This window comes from Xiphophorus maculatus, chromosome 22 (genome assembly GCF_002775205.1).
Source record: "Xiphophorus maculatus strain JP 163 A chromosome 22, X_maculatus-5.0-male, whole genome shotgun sequence".
NCBI lineage: Eukaryota > Metazoa > Chordata > Actinopteri > Cyprinodontiformes > Poeciliidae > Xiphophorus > Xiphophorus maculatus.
Window position 1 is genome coordinate 7,511,756 of NC_036464.1, and position 19,935 is coordinate 7,531,690.

A 19,935-nucleotide genomic window follows, 5' to 3' on the forward strand; every position below is an offset into this window, starting at 1 on the left:
AAGAAAATATTTCATCTTCAAGTGAACAACGTGCGTTGAGAAGTATTGTCTCATTTATGTAAATAATATACTGCAGCCTCTGTCTGAGAGAGCTACATATTTTCTTCTTAATGTCTTGTTTATGTATACATTAAAAAAACACTGCTGGGACACGGATTAAAGTTTTAAGATCTTGTGTTGATGTCTTGCTTTTATTCACAGAAACATAATGGCTGGATGGAAAACCGAGACAGAATTTTCACCACCCATAAACAACAACCTTCACATTTCAGCTCCTTTCTGCCGCTCTGAATCAGAATGATGATGATGACGTTGAGGCTTCCTTGTTTGCTCCATAAAAGGCTTAAGTGCAGCCTCACAGTCTCATCCTCAATCATCACCACATCTCTATAGCAACCTGCCATTCAAACCTGGAGCGTTATGATTGTAATCAAGGTGCTGCCATCTAGTGGACGGCAAATAGTTTGGATAAATAGCAGAGATCTGTTTAAATGCATCACTCTGTTTAAATGACTTTAATAGTAACTATACATGGTTTTTATTCTGATAAGAGTCTGAAAATGGCCATTTGTGAAATTTAATGCAGCCCCCTTTACTCTGACACTAATAAATTAAATCAAGTGAAACCAATTCCCTTCAGAAGTCACTTAATAAACATCAAGTGTGAATATGTGTAATTTAAGACGGAAACAAAAGCAGACAAGCCAGGAATAAAGAAGTTTTAAGCAGTGTTTGAATTGTGTAAATAAGTCATATGAAATCCACTTTACACATAATAATTGACAACTCATTAAACTTCGCAAACCCAAAACGGGGAAGAAACTTAAGATAATTTCTGTAATTGATTATTCAATCAAATATTCCGATGATTAATTGAATTTAAAAAAAAAACATTCATAATGTGCAGATTACACTATATTCTAAATACATTAAATGATGCAAATAAACAAATTATTCAATTTCATTTTTTTAAACATAATAAACATTTTATTGCCTAAAATGCAATAACAAAGCATTCTTTTAGCATAAGCTTGATTATACCAAAGCACAGGATGCAACTGCATCTACTTTTGAAGAAAATAATTCTAACATCAACACGTGAAAAGCCACCAGATTAGCAGAAAGGCTATTTTTTGATTAACCAATTATTAATTGAGTAGCAAAAGGTGCTTACTAGAAGATTTTTATCTTTACAGAATTTGAACGAGGAGAAGTTAAAACTAGGCCACTTGAGGAGTCATGAGAAGAGGAGATTTACAGACAAAGAAAGTTTTTCATCCTAAAAGCAAAATGCCTGTATTTTTTTCAGTATTGCCTTAATAACTGCTCTGGTTGTGTTGTTTATCAGTAGATAGCCTTTCTAAGTCTGTATACTTCAGTTAACTATTAATCAGTTTCTAAATTACTTGACAATTATTTCAAAAATCAATTCATCATGATTAAAATTATTAATCATCTCAACCCTAAACCAAAGAACTTTCTTTTTTGGAGCTGACGGTGGTTCTACCAAGTGTTGACTCAAGGGGGTTGAACTGAAATGCACACCACACTTCTTAGATTTTTTTTTTCATAAAAATTATTTTAAAATCCTGTAACTTTTTCTTGCAAGTCACTATGCTCTACTTTGTGTCGGTTTAATCGCAAAAAATACCAACAATTTACACCGACGCATAAAATGTGAAGACAATCATGTCTGATTTTAACATGATATAGAAAAATAACTGATAGAATCAGAAAACCACGGGTGTGTTGCTTTAGCTATAACAGCAATGTTTTTGTTGCAACAACAGCACATTTCATTCCCCAAGGGAGAGCAATTAAAGTGAGTTGAGAGCTGACATTTGTCAGAGTTATTGTCAGGTTTTCATCTGAGTGCTTCTGGACCAACAGATATGGCATCTGGGTAACACTATGCACAATGAAAAGGGAGCAGCCAGACAACATTGTGAAACTGGCGATGATGTAATAAGGCAGGGAATGATTGTCTGCAGATAAAAGACAAAAAGTGGGGCAGTGCAAATAAGCGCAGCAATGGCTGCATTTCCGCTAGACATCAGCAGTAATGACACATGAAGGAGGAAAAGCTTCCTGGAAAGACAGATCAGCAGCAGACAATAATATGACACTTTTGTCCAGATAGATTTAAGATGGAAAACAAATCACCTGGATTAAACTTCCAAAGGTCGTTGAAGTGCCGGTCCAGGCGGGCATTGTAGCCTCCAAATATGTAGAGCTCTCCATTGTAGCAGACTGAACACAAATCAACAGTTTTGTGACTCATCACAAAGATAAACAGTTAAAAGAATATGGCAACATATGAAATGCTAGTAAGAAAAGTACAACCATCATGGATATGAATGTAATTTATTTGGGTCTTTTTTGTAAACAGTAAACTACTTCAATGGATTTTCAATTCAAGAAGTTTTTCAATTTATTGTGGATTTTTCTCAAATTCTCACAGGCATGAAATTGAACATTGAGGCTAAAATGAATAATTTTCCCTAAAACCATTTTGGTAAAAACTCTGGTTGAGTATTTGGTCACTATTCTTATCAAAGTTAGAAGAGTTCATTTTTATTTGTTGGTTTCCACACATTTGTGGTGGTGTATATACAGTATTTGAGTCTGATAAAATCAGTTGTTATGCAACAGAGTCAATTTTTGATTCTGTTTGAATTAGAGAAAATCTTGAAAAAACAAAAAGTTATTTAATAATCCCACCCTGGAAAATATAGTTCAAATAAGTTATTAAAAGTCAAAATATTAATATGACATATATCCGCAACATGAGTGTATGCAAGCTTCTGACTAGAACGGTACACTAGTTCTTTTTATACTTTCATCACATAAATATGAGAATAGAATAAAAATTATAATCTTAATATTGGACAAGTAAAATCCAAAAACAGATGCAACACACATTATTTGTGCATGTTTATGTCTTACAGGCTGAATGACTCCTGCGTCCCTCTGGCGACAGCTGTGTGGTTGGGGTGCTCAGCCAGCAGTTGGTCTCTGTGTCGAACACTTTGATCTTATTGCAGTAGATCTCATTGTTGGAGTGGAAGGGGCCAAAGCGGTCTGCCCTCCCTCCAAACACAAACATTTTTGTCCCAATGATGGTGGCTGAGTGGAAGTCTCTCCATCGTGCCGGTGTGCCCTTGGAAAAAAAGAAAACAAACATGGTTGATGGAGGTGCTGAACACATTATCCAGACTTTTTATATTTACTGTGCATTGAAAAAGTATTTGTCTCAAGAAGTATTTTTTTTTTGACAGCTCTATTCATATGAGCTGCTGCTACTTCACATATTTAATGAACATGCAGAATGCAACTAAAATTCACTTTTTATTTCTTATAAATTTTATTCCCGGGTCAAAAAATAGAGAAATTGAAACATTGGTTTGATCTCAACTGTTTAGAAAATTGCCAGTTGCTCCACTTTTCGGACGTCCATCCAGTCGATCAATCATGGTGGTACAAATCAATTGGATTTACGTCTGGACTTCAACTAGGTCTCTCATAAAACATTATTTTGGTTTTTGTAAGCCATTTGGAGGTGAACATGCCGGTGAATTCAGACAGCTATGAAAATATTGGTCTTAAATTCCTCAAGAGTGATGTAGGAGACTCATCAAGAAGAATCACAAACACTGCTGCTGCCAAGGCTAGCAGAAACAGGGAGTAAAAATAACCTTTTTATGTGTTTTATGATTTATTTATAAGGCATAAAATAAATGCCAAAATTGGCTGTAAAAAAATAAAAAACTATGATTGCTTTGATGTTTGTAAAATGACAAAATATACATTGTTGTTAGAGGCAGCCTTATATTTAATAGTAAAAATTAAAAACCTGAGGTGTTCTTTATTGGGCAATATTATTTTAAATTTACAGTTTTATGCACTTAAATTAAAAACTTGAGTTCAAATACAGTTCACAAACCCATTCTCACACTGACAGAAAAGGACAACAGCACCAGCTAGTGGAACTACTTACCAACTGCAAGATGAAAACCTAAATCTAAACCTCTTTTCAAACATCACTGTGTCGTAACAGGGACAGAGTTTATTAGTATAATACAGCTCCCTGTTGTTGCGAAAGAATAAACATGCAAAAGCAAAACTGTCTCTGTTGTTAATGAATAGCGCTTTGGAAAACAAAGAAAAGTCTTTGCTCCCTGCACATTCAGCTGGCCTGGAGCCATGCTAAAGCCTTTCACATGTCTGCATTTCCAGAATGTGCAGATGTTTTTTTCTTCTTTTCACCAGTTGTTATGCATGGAGAGGAAGACAATAAAAGCCATTTGAGAATTCATAATAATAAGGCTCAGGAAAAGAAAAACTTTTAATTGTAAAAAAAACATGAGTCTTAGGAGAAAAGCATTCCTTTCACAATTACAATAATTCTCTCTTGTATGGTGGCCCTGAGGTGCAAACAACAAAAACACACACATTGTTTACAGGTCTCCAACTGGGACATACCCTTTTCATTTTGTTAATGGTGTGTTTTTGAATTTGTAATTGTGCTTCGTTAATGTTGTGTTTTTGAATTTGTAATTGTGCTTCGTTAATGTTGTTGTGTTTTTGAATTTGTAATTGTGCTTCGTTAATGTTGTGTTTTTGAATTTGTAATTGTGCTTCGTTAATGTTGTTGTGTTTTTGAATTTGTAATTGTGCTATGTTAATGTTGAAGTGGTTTGCACCTCAGGGCCACCTTGATATCAATATTTTCTCAGTTAGAAAATAAGATGAAAACTGTTGTTACTGTGTGGTACAAAACATCCTATCCACTTTAAAAATAAGGACCAGCTGATGATTTTGACTCACTCTGGCATTAATTAGCGACCAAACCATGGTGGTGGTATCCAGACGGTGAATGTCATTAGAAAAGCAGTCAGCCTGAAACACCAAGAGGAGTATAACTTTAAATATTTATATTTCTCTAAAACGTAGGTTAAAAGTAAATACTGACACACACTCACCAGCTGTTCGTATCCTCCAAATATGTACATGGCCTTTCCTAGCACACAGGCTGAGTGGCCATCCCTTGCCCCAGGAACTGCCCCTGAAATCTTGGGCGTGAACCACCTGTGGGTATCTAAGAAGCGCAAACTGGTTAGAAAATGCTGACATTTAAACCACTAGACACATATGCAGGTGTCACAGCTTTCCAACTTGACAAACGGTTTTGTCTGAAAGAACATTGACATCAAACGTGCGCACCTGAGAGGAAACACAGCCGCTCGACAGCACAAGTGAGACGAGGGTCTACTTACTGACATCAAAGGCGTACAGCACGTTGCAGGCCCCCTCCGTGTCGTTACGCCCGCCCCAGAGGTAGATCGTATCATCCAGCAGCACAGCTGTGTGGCCGTAACGCATGTACGGCACTTCACGAGCCCGTTCGTGTCCCCCCGTCCTCACTGGGGGTAACTTCATCCAGCGCAGAGACACTGTGATACACAGGTAGCCAACAACAGCTTCATAAATGAAGTGAACAAGACTTATTACCATCTGCTATATAACTGGTCAGTACAGATTACTTGATCAGTGGTGTCCAAACCTTTTGCGCCAAGGGCCAAAATTCCCAAATTGAAAGTTCTCAGGGGCCAAAATTAGCTTTTTCTCTCCAACTCAAGACTTTTAATAAATTAAACCAGTGTCCACTGGAAAACATGTAAAAATTAAGGAGCTTTAAACCACTAATATTGTAATGAAACAAACATTAGTATGACATTTGCCTTCATTTTTATGGTTTTTAAACTTTTCAAATCTATTGTTTTTTTTCATTTTGTTGGTCTATAAAATGTTTTTATAGCATTTTTAATGTCTTTATTTCCAACAGCAAAAAATCTTTGCCTTGTTAAACCAAGTATAATGGATAGGGATGCCCTGTGGGTTTCAGGGTAAAAAGTATCTAGATCTTTGTGGAATGACAAACAAAATAAAAGCACTAATAAAAAAAAAATATTTGTGTTGTACTTGATATTTTCTGTTTAAGAAGCTATAACCCTGCCATGGAAATGTTTACAAAAAGTGTTCATTTCCAGAGGGCAAAATAATTTCTACCACTTTTGAACTGCAGTCAGGTCACAAAATTATCCCACAGGCTACAAACAGTCTCTGAGTCGCACTTTGGACACCCCTAATCATTAGGCACTTTCCTCATCATAAAATAATTATTTAAAAAATGATACAGAAGTGAAAAGAAATATAATACCTGAAAAATACAAACCAGGTGATTCAGATTGACAATCCAAATTTAACTGTATCTTAGGAGAAAAACAAAGGCTATAAACAATTGTAATGAAAAGGAGCACAGAGAGGAGAAATGGTAATAATCAATATTTATGGTGCGTTATTTACAATTAGCTTCAAATCTAGTTCTAGATAAACTTTTTAGGATATTCCAACGGCAGGTAAGATCACGCTACTTGAGCAACTGTTAAAGCAGCTGGCTGACCTCACAGAGGAAAAACCAATAGTATATGGGTCAGGAGGAAGCAACGGAACCAGTTCTATATGAGTCGGGGTGACAACTTTCAAGATAACAGCTGTGTTTGTGAGTTAGCAACTGAAAAACATCTGACGGGACCAAATAAACTAACCACAATGGAAATCCTGGAGCCTAACTGTTAGCTGCAGTGAAAGTGGTGGAGCTTAATCATAAGGGGAGGTTTCTGTCAAACCTCTCCTGTGGTTTAAAGCCTGTTTACTACAAGGCTGTGACTGGAGTGACTGGAGTTTTTTTTTTCCTGTTTATATGGAGCACAGTAATGTGCATCTACACTTTTCACTCACTTTTCACTCACAAGGTCAATGTGAGTCATGAAAAAGACACTAGGCGCAGGATAGGATGAGAAATAACCAAGCTGTTTTATTCTATAAAGAGCAAAACAGCTAAAAATATATAATATTCTGTATAAGTAAGCACACATAGTGCTCCGGTTGGTTGCAGGAGATGATTGCCCTTACAGATCTGGAAGTTTCTTTCAATTAAAAAGGTGTTGTTCCTTTCCACTGTTTTACCAGGTGACATAATAAAGTTGTTTTGAATCTATTGTACTACTGGTAATGTAACTGGATCTGATCAGTTTATAATTGAAGTGTCTTGATTATACATTTTTGCATATTAATTTGATCTGTTTGTCTTGTAAAGTGGCATAAGGTAACATTTGCTTTGAATTGGAGCTATAAAAAACTAATTACTAAATTCCAGCAGGTGGTGTTTCATATTTTATCTATGCACATCAATGTTATATTTAACATTTTTATATTTATAATAATCAGTTGGTTGGTTTATTTTAAAGCGACATGAATTACTGATGCTTTTGATATTAAAGAACTGTTTTTATATCATATGATGCATTGTTACATCCTCAAGGCAGTCTAGGGGTTTTGGAGGGGGGCTGTAACAATAGATAAACCAGGGAAAAAATGAAGAGATAAAAACCAGGAGGGTAAAGTTAAAGGGTTTATTCTTTAAGGGGGACCAGAAGAAGTCTCAAAGGTGAACATGAGAACCTAAAAGAAAGGGGAGAATAACAACAAAAACCGGGGTTTCTAGCAGACCAATCCTCCAACACAGCACCACAAAGCTGCAGCACACATGCTGCCCAATTGGCCAAGAGGCTCTGAAAGTCAGTTTCCCAGCTAGCCTCATACCCTGCTAATCAAGAGGCAGAGTGAAATCAGCTAGGCCTGCCGCCGGAGCTCAGCAGCAACCTGAATTGGGAGGAAATCCTACATGCAGCCACCACTCCATGTAACATGCATTTTTTGCTAAAAGAACCTTTGTAGAAATGCTCTGATACTATGAAACTATGATCTTTTTATTCAAGATCATTTTGCCTCGAGAACCTCAATCCAACCAATTCCCAGACATTGAGGCTTTTGCAGTAGCCTCAATAATTCCTACATTACTTTACACATTTATGACTACAGTTTTTATCTCCTGACATTATGACGTAAATATTCCATCTTACTTTCCATCATTCTAAGATTTTCATGCTTGGACAAGTGCTTAAGATATTAAAACTATACTTATTTTCTTTAATTCACAAAAAGTTAAACAACTGAGCCCCTAAATAGCCACACTTACCACCTACAATAAATTATAGTTCTGCACACAATAAAACACGTGTAGATGTCATTTCAGATAAAAAATCACGTTCACTGCCTACCTGAGTTGAAGACATGCACATCGATCTGACGCAGCGTCTCGTAGTCCTCCCCAGAGCAGTAGCCCCCAAAGGAGTAGACCTTGTGCCCCACCGCCACAGCAGCATGGTTGACTCTCCGTGGCCCTCCTTCTAGATGCACCGACCAGCGCAACATTCCAGGCGCAAGCACCCCTTGTGATTGCGAGTCTTTAGACCATCACTTTATTACCTGCTTGGACCCAGACAAGTCCATACCATTGATTCCTGTAACCAAAACAGCAAGAGCTATACAGTTACTCCATCTGCAAGATACAACAAAGGAAAGCCCAAGTGTAACTGAGCTCTGAAGTTGCTGACAGCCTCACAAGCCCCTGTTTCTAAGCTGGGAGAGTATTTTAAGAGGTGATTAGACCTACACCTACCAGTCCTCATTCTTTCTGTTCACTCCCCCTCTCGGGGACCTCCCACTGGTTCCAAATACGCTTTTCAGTATGTCATAAATACATAAACTCAACCTTTTAGTGGAGTACCTTATCAGTAAATAAGTTGTATTTCCGCAGGTGTGCATGAAATAAGCAGTCGCTGCTCAAATAGAGTTAATTTACTGTTTATAGCTATATTAAAGCACCTAATAGCATTTGTAAACTGTGAACTGGTCGTGTAAGTAATTGGCTTTGCATAATTATCCACCCATGAAATGCAAGATTTAGTTTCTTGCCTAAAATTTACAAAGAACAACAGTTACCTGAAAATATTTTCAATTGCTAATTTTGTTTGTGAGGAACAGAAAATGTCATGACAAATGGAGAACCATTAATAATAATATTAGACATCAGCATGATTCAAAATATGAAACTGCCATCTGAAACACAAGTGGACTTAATAATAAACACTGTACTTTCTGGTTGTTTATTATGTCTCTATGGCCCAGTTACTCACTGACCTTCAACCTTTTGTCTGCTCTTAAAAATAAAATCCCCAGATGACTATTAAACATAGATGTCTATTTTGATCCCACATAACTTTTGAGGTGCAACAGGAGCCAATCCCGAGTTTAAGGGGAAATCGGTGTCAGTCTAACACATTGCTTTGTTTATCAGTCCATCAGTGTTTTGTGACAAGCCGTAGTCAACAAACTGCCACGTATGTTCGGGACCACATTAGTCAAAATGACAAGTTATGTAAAGCTGAAAGACGCTGTTCCCCTAGACTGATCTGAATATATCACAAAGAAACAAATAACATCTCGATTGTGCTACGTGTATATTATCTCGTGTGCCCAACAACAACTTTGACAACAATGGTAGTTGGGCAGCTTTTAACATCCTGACCTACTGATCTGGAAAACACTGATATCGGATGAGTTGCAATGGCACTGACAGCTGCCAAACCAGCCTCAATGTGTAATAAATGCAAGTCATACCACTTAATTCATTACGTGTACACCTGATATTGATCAGGAATACTAAATAACACTTCAACGATTAGCCTAGATCCAGTTGCATTGAGGTTTTTCAGATAAAGCCAAGATAACGACTCGCACAACAGCTACCGAGGCTGGCTAACGTTATCAGTTAATGGATAACACAAGCTATTGAAGATAAAAATATATATATATCAAAAATAAAAACAGCGACAAAGCGCCAAGGTCAATTGTTTTATAATATGCCCACGTTCACAACGTCCTCAGCGTAGCTTTTTAATAGCCACAGAAAGCAGCAGTTTGATACCCAGCTGTTGAGAAGCTAAGCTAAAGCTAATCAACTGAAGCTAACTGCCTGACTTAGCTGTTAGCTAGCTACCACTAATGCACAAAAACAACCAACAAGCAACTGCGTTTATTTCTTGCACTTGCAAAAGTCACAAATGGCTTATTTGAGAGAAGGTGAAACAGGTATGGAGTTTATCTACCTTTGGATTGAGGAGCTTGTCGTTAACTGGTGTTTATACAGGCAGAACTATCCAGTAAGAAGAGCCCTCACCGTGATGTCATGAAAGTGGAAGCCGGTGACTGTTAGCGCCATCTGTCGGAGGTGTGGAGGTTTTCATGTTCAGGAAGGCATGTTTTCTCAACCACAATCCTCCGCATGCATGTAAAAGAAATAACGAGTAGGAGGTCTGTCACTTCCACATGTTTTTCTACAAATTCCTGACATTACTGAGGACTAAAACACACAGTTATCTTAAATCAGTATCAGAATGAAGGACATACAAAGTAAAACCGCAGATTTCCAAGTCAATAAAAATAGGTAAATCAGTCAAATATATTTTAAACACAGCAAATGATAAACAAATATCTGCACTTATATTCATTTTAGACTTTAAATATCAAAGTTTAAACCCAAGTTAACCTATTTTTTCCACAGCCTGGCTTTCAGTCAAACTAAACTTTAAACATTAAATTAGCCTAAGCTTTTCTTTTAGCTAAAAGAAAAAAAACATAAATACCAGTTAAATCTTACATTATTTGAGTGGTAACTGAGTCACATTTGTTGGCTGCCCTATTCGCTCACCCTTCAGTGACAGAGATCAGAACTTTATGGTCACTCCAAAATATTTACTACTTTCTCCCCAAACCACTTTGCAACTAATTATGTGGTATATTTAGGATCACTGGAAAACTGAGATATTGCTTCAGTAGTTCCACATTATGTTCTTTCCTAGTGATGCCATTTATTCTGTGACGAATGGCTGTGGGCTGAGCTTTCAGCTTTCTCATCATCATCCTCACAAGATGAGCAAAGATTGAATATGACCAATGCTGATTTAACTTTTTTTTTCCATCCATTGCTTCAACAGCTGTCATCTTCTCTTCTTTGCTGTGTCTATAGTGGTTGTAAGGTGGGTATTATTATTGTATTTTCAATCATTTATTGTGATAAATTTCATGTCATGATAACAATTTTGTTTCATTGTGTCACAATAAATTCCAATTAATGATGTTAGTTTTGCTATTTTCTCTACTGGTCAATATGAGATTATCAGTAAATATCAAAACATTTGAAAGTATAATTTAATGCAGTTACTGTGAGCAGTTTAGTGATGCAAATCACATTTCTTTATGCGATTGGTGTCTGAAAGAAGAATATTCCAAATGTTACGTTTTTCAAGAGCAGTATTTGTTTTTGTGGGGCTATGAGAGCTGCCATACTGTCACACAACCATACAGCTACCAAAAAAAGATGTAATAAATAGTTCTGATAGTCACTTTTATTGTTATCACAATAGTACCACAAAATACTGTGATAAATTTTTAAGTCCATATCGCCCACCCATTTGCTAGTTTGATTAGTAAAGGTCAGGGGAGTCTGTGAATGATAATCTGATTTGTGCACAATGTGGATACATAACACATCTGTGGCAGCAACAACTCTGGTCCTGATCAAATATGTATTTCACCTAGTGACATGCCAACCATTTTTTTACTTCTATGTGATAGAATTTTGGAATCTTTTGTGAACAAAATCATCAAGACAAACACCTGTACGTTAACATTGCTTTTCATTCTTGCACCAAAGCATGCTTATGTTGCCAGAGCAAGAACTGCCTCTTCGTTTAATGCATTGTTATTTACGTGCAAGTGCATTTCTGACTAGCTTAAGCCAAATAGCTGCAATAGAAACATTTCCATTGGTCATGTTTTTGTGTGGCCATGTAAAGAAAGACTGGCTGGAATTCAAACCCCAGTCCTTCTTGCTAAAAAGCAACAGTGAGAAAACTACCAACAGCCCTACTAGCAGCTAATCCAATGCGTAGTAACTTAGATTATTATTATTATTATTATTAATAAATAAAACAGGTCTTCACGGTCTAACAAAATTACTGTAATTATTTTATAAGAGAAAAAAAACATTGATTACTGGAAAAATAATAGTTCCCATTTTGATTCAGAGTCATGTGGCTACTGTTTGAGTCTTCTCAGTTGAGTTTTGCAAGCTTTGCTGAATAAAAAAGAAATTTCATGTTATGAAAGAGAGGTTTTGTAAGAAGGCCAACCAGTAGAACAAGAAATTCTAGGTGTTGGGAAGCTGGGGTTTTGGTTTCTTTGGGGGATTTCTTCAATTTCCTTTAGTCATCCACCAGATGGGGCCAGGAGGCTGCATAAAAAAAGTAAAATAAAACTATAAAAACAAATGAACTTTCTTTTCATAGCTTTTGTCATAGCTATGAAAAACAACTATGCATCTCCTCAAAAGCTCAAAATAATGAAAAAGAGAAGCATTTATATTTGCTTTATTCTATATTCAATACTGTAGGGCCTCCTTTAGCAAGATGCACTATTAGCTGCCTTCAGTTTATCTGTATTGTTGGCTCTGATGTCCCTCGGCTTCCTCTTGACAACACTCCACAGATTTTCTTTGGTTTAGGTCTAGTAATTTTGCTGGTCAATCAAACACAGTCATATCATGGTCAATAAACCAAGCAAATGTTTTTTTTCTCAGTCCATGAAGATGGCTGTGTGGTGACTCTCATGAAATTTACACCTGGTGAATCTGCTCATTATTGTGAAATGTTTTTTCCTTCCTACTCCTCTTTTGACTTTGGAGATCACTGTATGAACCCCTGTTTCAATCAGACCTTTTTCTTCCACTTAGCTTTTAATCAATATTCTTGCATTCAACACTTTGAATACACTGTGTTTTTAGCGAGAATCTTCTGAGGGTCCTCAGTGACTAACTGTTGGCCTAAACAAACTTCCCCATGCTTATATAAGCCATGATATAACTTTTCTGGGTAGAAAATCAATTTGTAATTGTCTTATGTAATAATGTGGTTTTCTAGAAACCTGATTTTTGGGTCTTACTAGCTCTAACTCGTGCTCATCAAAATTAACAGAAACAAATGCACATAGTTTACTTTGTTAAGTGAAATTACTAAAATAAATACACTTCTCAATAATATTCTAATAAAGTTGATAAAACCTACATCTTCCTCATTTACGGATATTCCAGATGAATAGTAACACATCTCTAGCAGCAGAGGGCAGTGTGGGTATACTGAAGTTAGAAGGCTGTCAGAAAATTGTACACACTGATGATACATGGAAGTATCCCATTTTGAATCGTTGTGATAATGTGACCAAAAGATGTCGTAATAGGAGCTGATGACAGAGTATTTAATAATCTGAGAGTTGGCAGATTACTGGGAGTGTATTATGGAAACATAATTAAACCATGCAGAAGATTTCTGTGCATTTGAAAATACTGATACTGTTGCCACACCTCTTTATATATTTAACCACTAACGTATTATAAATTTAAGTTATCATGATGGAAAGTTTTTAGAAAATGTTTTGAGGTTTACTTTACCAAACTTCTGGATGTTGCACGTTGCCTTTAAGATAACAATGTTACAAGAATGAAAAACATAAAAGTTAAGGCATTTTGTTTTCGTTTTTCTGGGGCTTATTTCAAATGTAATGGACACAGATGAAAAGGAAATGAGAAAATAAACTGTCAGAATTTGATGTTTTTTAACACGTGAAGCCATCCATATCTTGTAAATTTTACTACAAACTCTCAGTCTGCTAAATATGACATGCCTATCTACTCTTTGACATATAAAGTTGGGTTTAGTGGAGTCAGCTTGATTATGAATATTCAGCCTGGCATGAAACTATAAACTTCTAAAAAAAAAGGGATTATGTCACCAGAGATTTGCATTATAGCTGTTACAGATCTGTCCGTGCCACTGCCCACGTCTGGTATACTAACCAGGAACTTTGATTGATTCATTGTTTGTCAGGATTCCAGACTCATGCCAGCTGCAGGTCGTGCACAATGGTGAGATTGTGCCTTTAGCTGACCAAACAACAGCTGCCTGGAGCTGCTGCTTAGGGTCCTGATGGGTCAGACAGATGGCATGTAATGTATAGTGAATCAAACCAAGAATATTTTTTCATGAGCCAGAGTCATTATTAAGCCTGCCCATCGAAATCTGTAGATGCCAAATTGTCAGGATTAAAAGATTATGGTATGGTATTATGGCTCCAGTTGTCCAATCTGATAATCTGAAAAGATGCTCAATTTATAGTTACAGATAGATAGATAGATAGATAGATAGATAGATAGATAGATAGATAGATAGATAGATAGATAGATAGATAGATAGATAGATAGATAGATAGATAGATAGATAGATAGATAGATAGATAGATAGATAGATAGATAGATAGATAGATAGATAGATAGATAGATAGATAGATAGATAGATAGATTTTTAACATAAACACTTTTTTTTCTCACTGTTTAAAGTTAAATCAGATCAAATTTTTCTTGTTTTGGGTCAGATAGAATTACCCCAATTATTTCTATTTGCTGTCAGAAAATCTGAAGAAACTGCTGATGTACTGGGATGTTCACACAGAACCATCCACTGGGTTTTCAGAGAGTGGTGCAAAAAAAGAAGCAGCTAATCAGGATTTGAGGTGTGGTGAAAACGCATTGTTGATGATGTCAGAAGCCAGAGTGGATTGAAATGACAGCTCTGCAACAGTAGCTTGAATATTCACTCATAATCAAAGAATAATGAACACCATATGTGAATCCATAACATGTAGATGGGTAACAGCAGCAGAAAGCCACACTGGGTGCCACTCTGCAAAGACAGCAAAGAAGCAACTGATCCTACAGTTCACAGAGGACCACCAAAGTTGGACAACAACAGTTTGTTTAATGAGTCTTCATTTCAGCTGTCACAATCAAATGGTGTGGTCAAAACTTGGAGGTAAGAACATGAAAGCATGGCTTCATCCTGCCCCGTATCAACGCCGTACGCTGCTGGTGATGGTATGTTGAGGGGGCTGTTTTCTTGGCAGACCTGTTGGTACCAACTGAACATTGTTTACATACCACCACAGAGCAGTGTTCTCCAGCCCTGGTGCTCAAGGCACACTGCCCTGCATGTTTTAGATGTCTCCCTGCTTTACCACATGTGATTCAGATGATTGCAGTTCAGCTAAACGTCTGTTAAACAACCATCAATTGAATCAGGTTTACTGAAGCAGGGAAACACCTAAAACATGGAGGCAGTGTGGACCAGCTGGGAAACGCTGACCTGGAGTTTTGTTGTTGACCAGGTCCTTCTCTTTATAATTACAGAATATCCATCTACAGACGACTACTTCCACCAGTGTAATGTACCACCTCTACAGTCACTTAAGTCTCTTTTCTGGAACATGACAACGATGGCCTTCACAGTCACCTAATTTCAATTCAAAGGCAGTAAATCAAGGCACTTCTGATGACAAAATGAGGTGGAACCTGGTTCTAACAACATGTTCTCAATAAAACGAGTGCTTATCTTAACTGTACCTTTATTATTCCAAATGTTTGTTGTATTTTTTTCTGGCAAAATACCTCTGCAAAATCAAAATGGAATAATTTGCAGTTTTAATTTTATTCTAATTTGATAACTATTTTGTACGGAAGCTGAGAGCAGACATTTCAGGATATAGTTTTTTATTATGGTTTTCTCAAAATAATGAGTTAATGTTGAGAATTTTGTTTTCTCAAGATTGTAAGACGATTGATGTGTGTGTTAAACCTGACTGTACGCTGACACAAGGGCCTGCATTTGAAGGATGGAATCAGATTTATCACACATACACTAATCATATTGGGAAAAAGTATATGCAGAAAATGTTCACTCTCGGATTTGGTAATTTTGAAGGTTTTTTTGTTAATATCTTTGGAGTTTCTAATCACTTTCTCCGGTCGTCTTTAGTGAAAGTCTACACTTTTTGACACACGCCTCAAAAGTTACTCCTGCCATCTCACCTGTCAGCATTTGCACAGACTGCGTCATCAGCCTGCTGAGCCACCCTTTGACACATTAGTTTGGTGATGTGTTTTGTTAACTTTATAGCTGACACATGCGGTGTCAGTTTTGACAAAGAGAACAGGGGTTGCCCAACTGCTGCGTAGCTTTACAAGTCTGAAACAGCTGCTGAAACCAACTGTCGTTGGGCATTCTTGGGCAGGTCCAGTAATGGAAGAGCTTTGCAATGTTTTGCGGCGGAGAAAAACACAGCCTTGGTTTGGAAATGGCTCATTTGGTTGCCCTTTTTCTTTACCACTGTGCATAAAACCCGTAAGTGTGCTGTTATTGTGAACAGTAAAACCAACAGCATAGAAAATAAAACAGTACAATAGAGGAACGGGTAAGAAGTGCTTCTTGATTTTTGACTAGAAAAACCAATAAGTTATGGTTTGTTTATCCATTGTTTGTCCCATTTTTTCCATATGTCTTCTTGGATCCTACAGAGCAAACCTTATTGCAAAGAGGACTGTGTTTTACATTTCTGTAGATTTTACTCAAAAAGCAAGCATCCTCTGCTATTCTGCAAAGCTCTGCTGCAGAATACAGAGATTTTCCCCGGATTTGGATTGACTTCCGCTTTAGCTGGATTAGGCAGTCCAAGATGATGTCATAGAGCATGATCTAACTCTGTGGCCAGATGACTGAATCATGCGTTTTCCTTTAATTTGGGGGTTATTAAATGAACAGAACTTCTCTATGCGAGTTTTAAAAGAAGACTATTGGTATGTGCCTTGCTCAGAATTAGGAGTAAAATTAGTACTTTGCAACAGCTTTTATTGGATAGGGTCTGTTTTCAATTATCTATTAAACACCAAAATGTACTTTAAAGAAATGTCAAGAGGCAAAGCAAGAAAGGAGGTCATCGGACAAAACATACAATTAATTCTAAATAGATGAAGAATTTAAATAACTATTATTTTCATTCTGGGTGATAAACAAGCATAAATTATTTGGTTGCATTTAGCTTTGGTGGAGTTGATTGAAACTATTCTGAGAGCTTTTTTTCTTATTTCCCAACTTCTTGTTAGGAGAAGTCTAGGTAACATGCAATGAAACTTGAAATCCCTAAAGAATTACTTGCAGTAATTCTTTAGGGATTACTAAATCCCTAAAGAATTTAGGGATTTAGTAAAGGGACTGGCTTCAGTCACTAATCTGAAGCCATGTATAACTATACATGGCTTCAGATTAGTGACTGAAGCCAGTCCCTTTTAGTGACTTGGTTAATGTTGACTGTTTGCAAAGTTGACATTTTTAGACGTTTGCTAAAATACAGTCAAGCATTTTCTTGCTGGTTGTGTTTTGACCAAATGTAGAAAATAAAATTTAACTCTAAAAAATGTAGCTTTCTTTAACGTGATTGCAAAACAGCCAGATTTTAAATGTACTTAAGCTTCTAATATTTTGCTTCTGACTTAATTTTTTTTTGCTAGCTTGCAGTCCTAAAGACCCATCACACACTGTAAAACATTTGAGCCACCTTTAGTTGTGTCTACTATCTTCTATTTTTTAAGTCAAATAAATTCAGCGAGTTTTAGATTTTAAACTTAAATGTGTGAATTTATGAAAGATAAACTTACAGCAGTACGTTGTGTTAACTTTTTATAAATTTTTGTGAAGCCTCCAGGAGTTGAATAAATGAGAGTTTTTAGATTAGCACTAAAAAAACAGAAAGAACAAAAAGACAGCAGTGGGAACTATTTCCCAGAATGCTTAGCGGCATCTTTTTGTATCCTGAGATGGATCTGACTCTCGTGTTATTAAGGCAAATGTTTGTTTTAATGTCCTGTTCACACTAAATGTTTTTGAGCAGAATTCATTGGGATGTTTAATAAAATTAATTATCAGATCAGACATTTTGTTAATGCAATTTGAAGCAAGTATTTAAATTATTCTAAAGTAAAATAATTATTTTATCTTCATATTGTGAGTAAAATAACAGAGAAATGTGGCTCTTTAACTAGGTGAGGACAGTTTTTTCTTGTATATTGTGAAATAATTATTTGATTTAAATTGCAGCATTCAGATAAAACTCACAGCACAAGATTAATGAACTTAAGAAACAATACTTAGACAACTTGTCTCAAGTTATTAAATCAACTTCATGAACTTTAATTTCTGAGTTAAAACCAAAACAATTTTCTTGTTGCAGATTGACTTTCATTTTCAAGTTAAACCACCTTCAAATATTTTACAGTGCAGCAGAGATGGACAACTGGCAACAACACATATTTTCATCTGAATCACTTTAATTACTCAGCTTGCTTTCTATTTTTGTACTTTGTGACCCACTCCACCCACCATACCTCTCATGCATTTGGTCTTTCTAACAACTGATGGTGCTCAGCGAAACATAGCCCACAGAGAAGGCAACCCCAGCTGTGATCCTTGGTTCTGACAGGCATCTCTCCGTTATTTAGCTAAAATGCACAAATGTTATCATGAACACCATCAGAAGTCACTTGAATATGATCCTGTTTTTTGACATGCTTCAAGTTAGTAACAGGCATCTCTCTAAAAGATTAAAAAATATACATGAATTATGTCAAAAAAAAGACATTCATGTGTCATTGTATATTAGAAAATTTCAATGACATCATATTTATTTGTAGAAGTATACCACACAGTGCAATTCTGTTAGCGTGCTAGCTGATTTTTAGCACCAATATGCCATGCAAAGCTCACAGTTGTGTCAGCAATGAGCTCATTCATTCCACTAACAGGGGGTGACATGAGCAAGCGAACAGTATTGCAGAACTTTCAGGTAGGTCCATCTTATTGCGTTCAGGCCTTCAGGCCACCTAGTATGTCAAAGCAGCAGGGTTCTGATTTGCCAGTCCTGTATTGAATCCAGATTCTTTGAGGTGAAACATGATGTTTTCTTTTTAAGATAAAATCGGTAAACTGAGTAGTTTTTAGGATGGTCAGGAAACATCTGTGAAAGTTTTTCCAAGTCATGTGTTGGTATTTTTGTACTTACTTTCAATTAGAAAATGACAGAAAAGTACTACCCCACGATAAACATTAAAGCACAATAGCGGTGTTTAAAATGACTCACTTTACTTTGGCTTGCCCATATTTTTCCATCTGCCCACAGCAGTCTGATTTTTCTCCTGTTTTTCGTGTTAAGTTTTGACATGCACTCTGATTACAGAGCTAATCCATCGACAGTCTGAGCATGTAAATGTTTAGAAATAAATACAAAGGTTTATTCCTCTTTTTGACTCATTTTCTCTACACTGAGAGTGTTTAATAAAACTGCACATTTGGTCAGCCTCACCTGTTTTAGAAGTCAAGCACAGGGGCGGCAGCGCCTGATTAAAGTTCTTGTATATTATTAATAAATTTTTCTTCAGGATAAACTGTTTTCCATTAAAGCCATTAAGGCACTTGCAGCTACAATGACATCAGCGATTAAATATTAAGCTTCCTTTTTTAAACTGCTTGATATATTAGAAAAAAAATTGTTTTTCTTTTATGTTCAGCTTTTGATGTGGGAAAATTGTTTCCTGTCCTTTGAAAATATGATGTCACATAATGGAGTAGCTTCATCTCATTATTTAGCCTGACTGCCACCTGGGGGTAGTTCAAATTACACAGAAAACTACAATAAAACCATGCATGACTCACAGTTGCCCTAAGCACCTCACCTTTTAGTGGCAAAAAGAGAAAAGTGTCTATACTTTAAAATTCACATTTACATTTTCAGTAATAATTTATTTTCCTGTGAAAAACGCACAACGCTACTGAAATGAAAGAGAATGTTTTGTACTTATATGCAATGAAACCACTGAGCTCAGGAAATGGTCATTTTGAATTTGATGAGTTGGAGATAAAGGTGTGGCTTGATGACTAACTAGGCAACAGACAGAAAACCCTGGAGGATGGCTAAACAAAAAGAAACATTTCAATTTTAGAGAACAAAAATGTCCATAAACTAAAATCTTTTGTT

General features: G+C 36.3%; 1 protein-coding gene across 2 annotated transcripts in view; it reads right to left on the bottom strand.

Annotated features, from left to right (window-relative positions):
• The window catches only part of klhdc3 (kelch domain containing 3), a 32,222-nt gene extending 22,044 nt beyond the window's left edge, over window positions 1–10,178 (bottom strand). Inside the window, exons 1-7 of one of the 2 annotated variants that reach the window (XM_023327590.1) lie at window positions 10,074–10,178; window positions 8,184–8,426; window positions 5,277–5,453; window positions 4,983–5,098; window positions 4,828–4,899; window positions 2,947–3,160; window positions 2,164–2,250 (exon numbers count right to left, since the gene is read on the bottom strand). In XM_023327590.1, coding sequence (XP_023183358.1) covers window positions 2,164–2,250; window positions 2,947–3,160; window positions 4,828–4,899; window positions 4,983–5,098; window positions 5,277–5,453; window positions 8,184–8,337 — 820 coding nt within the window. In that variant the 5' untranslated portion in view covers window positions 8,338–8,426; window positions 10,074–10,178. Of the gene's footprint in view, window positions 1–2,163; window positions 2,251–2,946; window positions 3,161–4,827; window positions 4,900–4,982; window positions 5,099–5,276; window positions 5,454–8,183; window positions 8,541–10,073 lie in introns of those variants that run through there. The other variant, XM_005795131.2, reaches the window with a different exon arrangement.
• Between the last annotated feature and the right edge of the window lie 9,757 nt (window positions 10,179–19,935).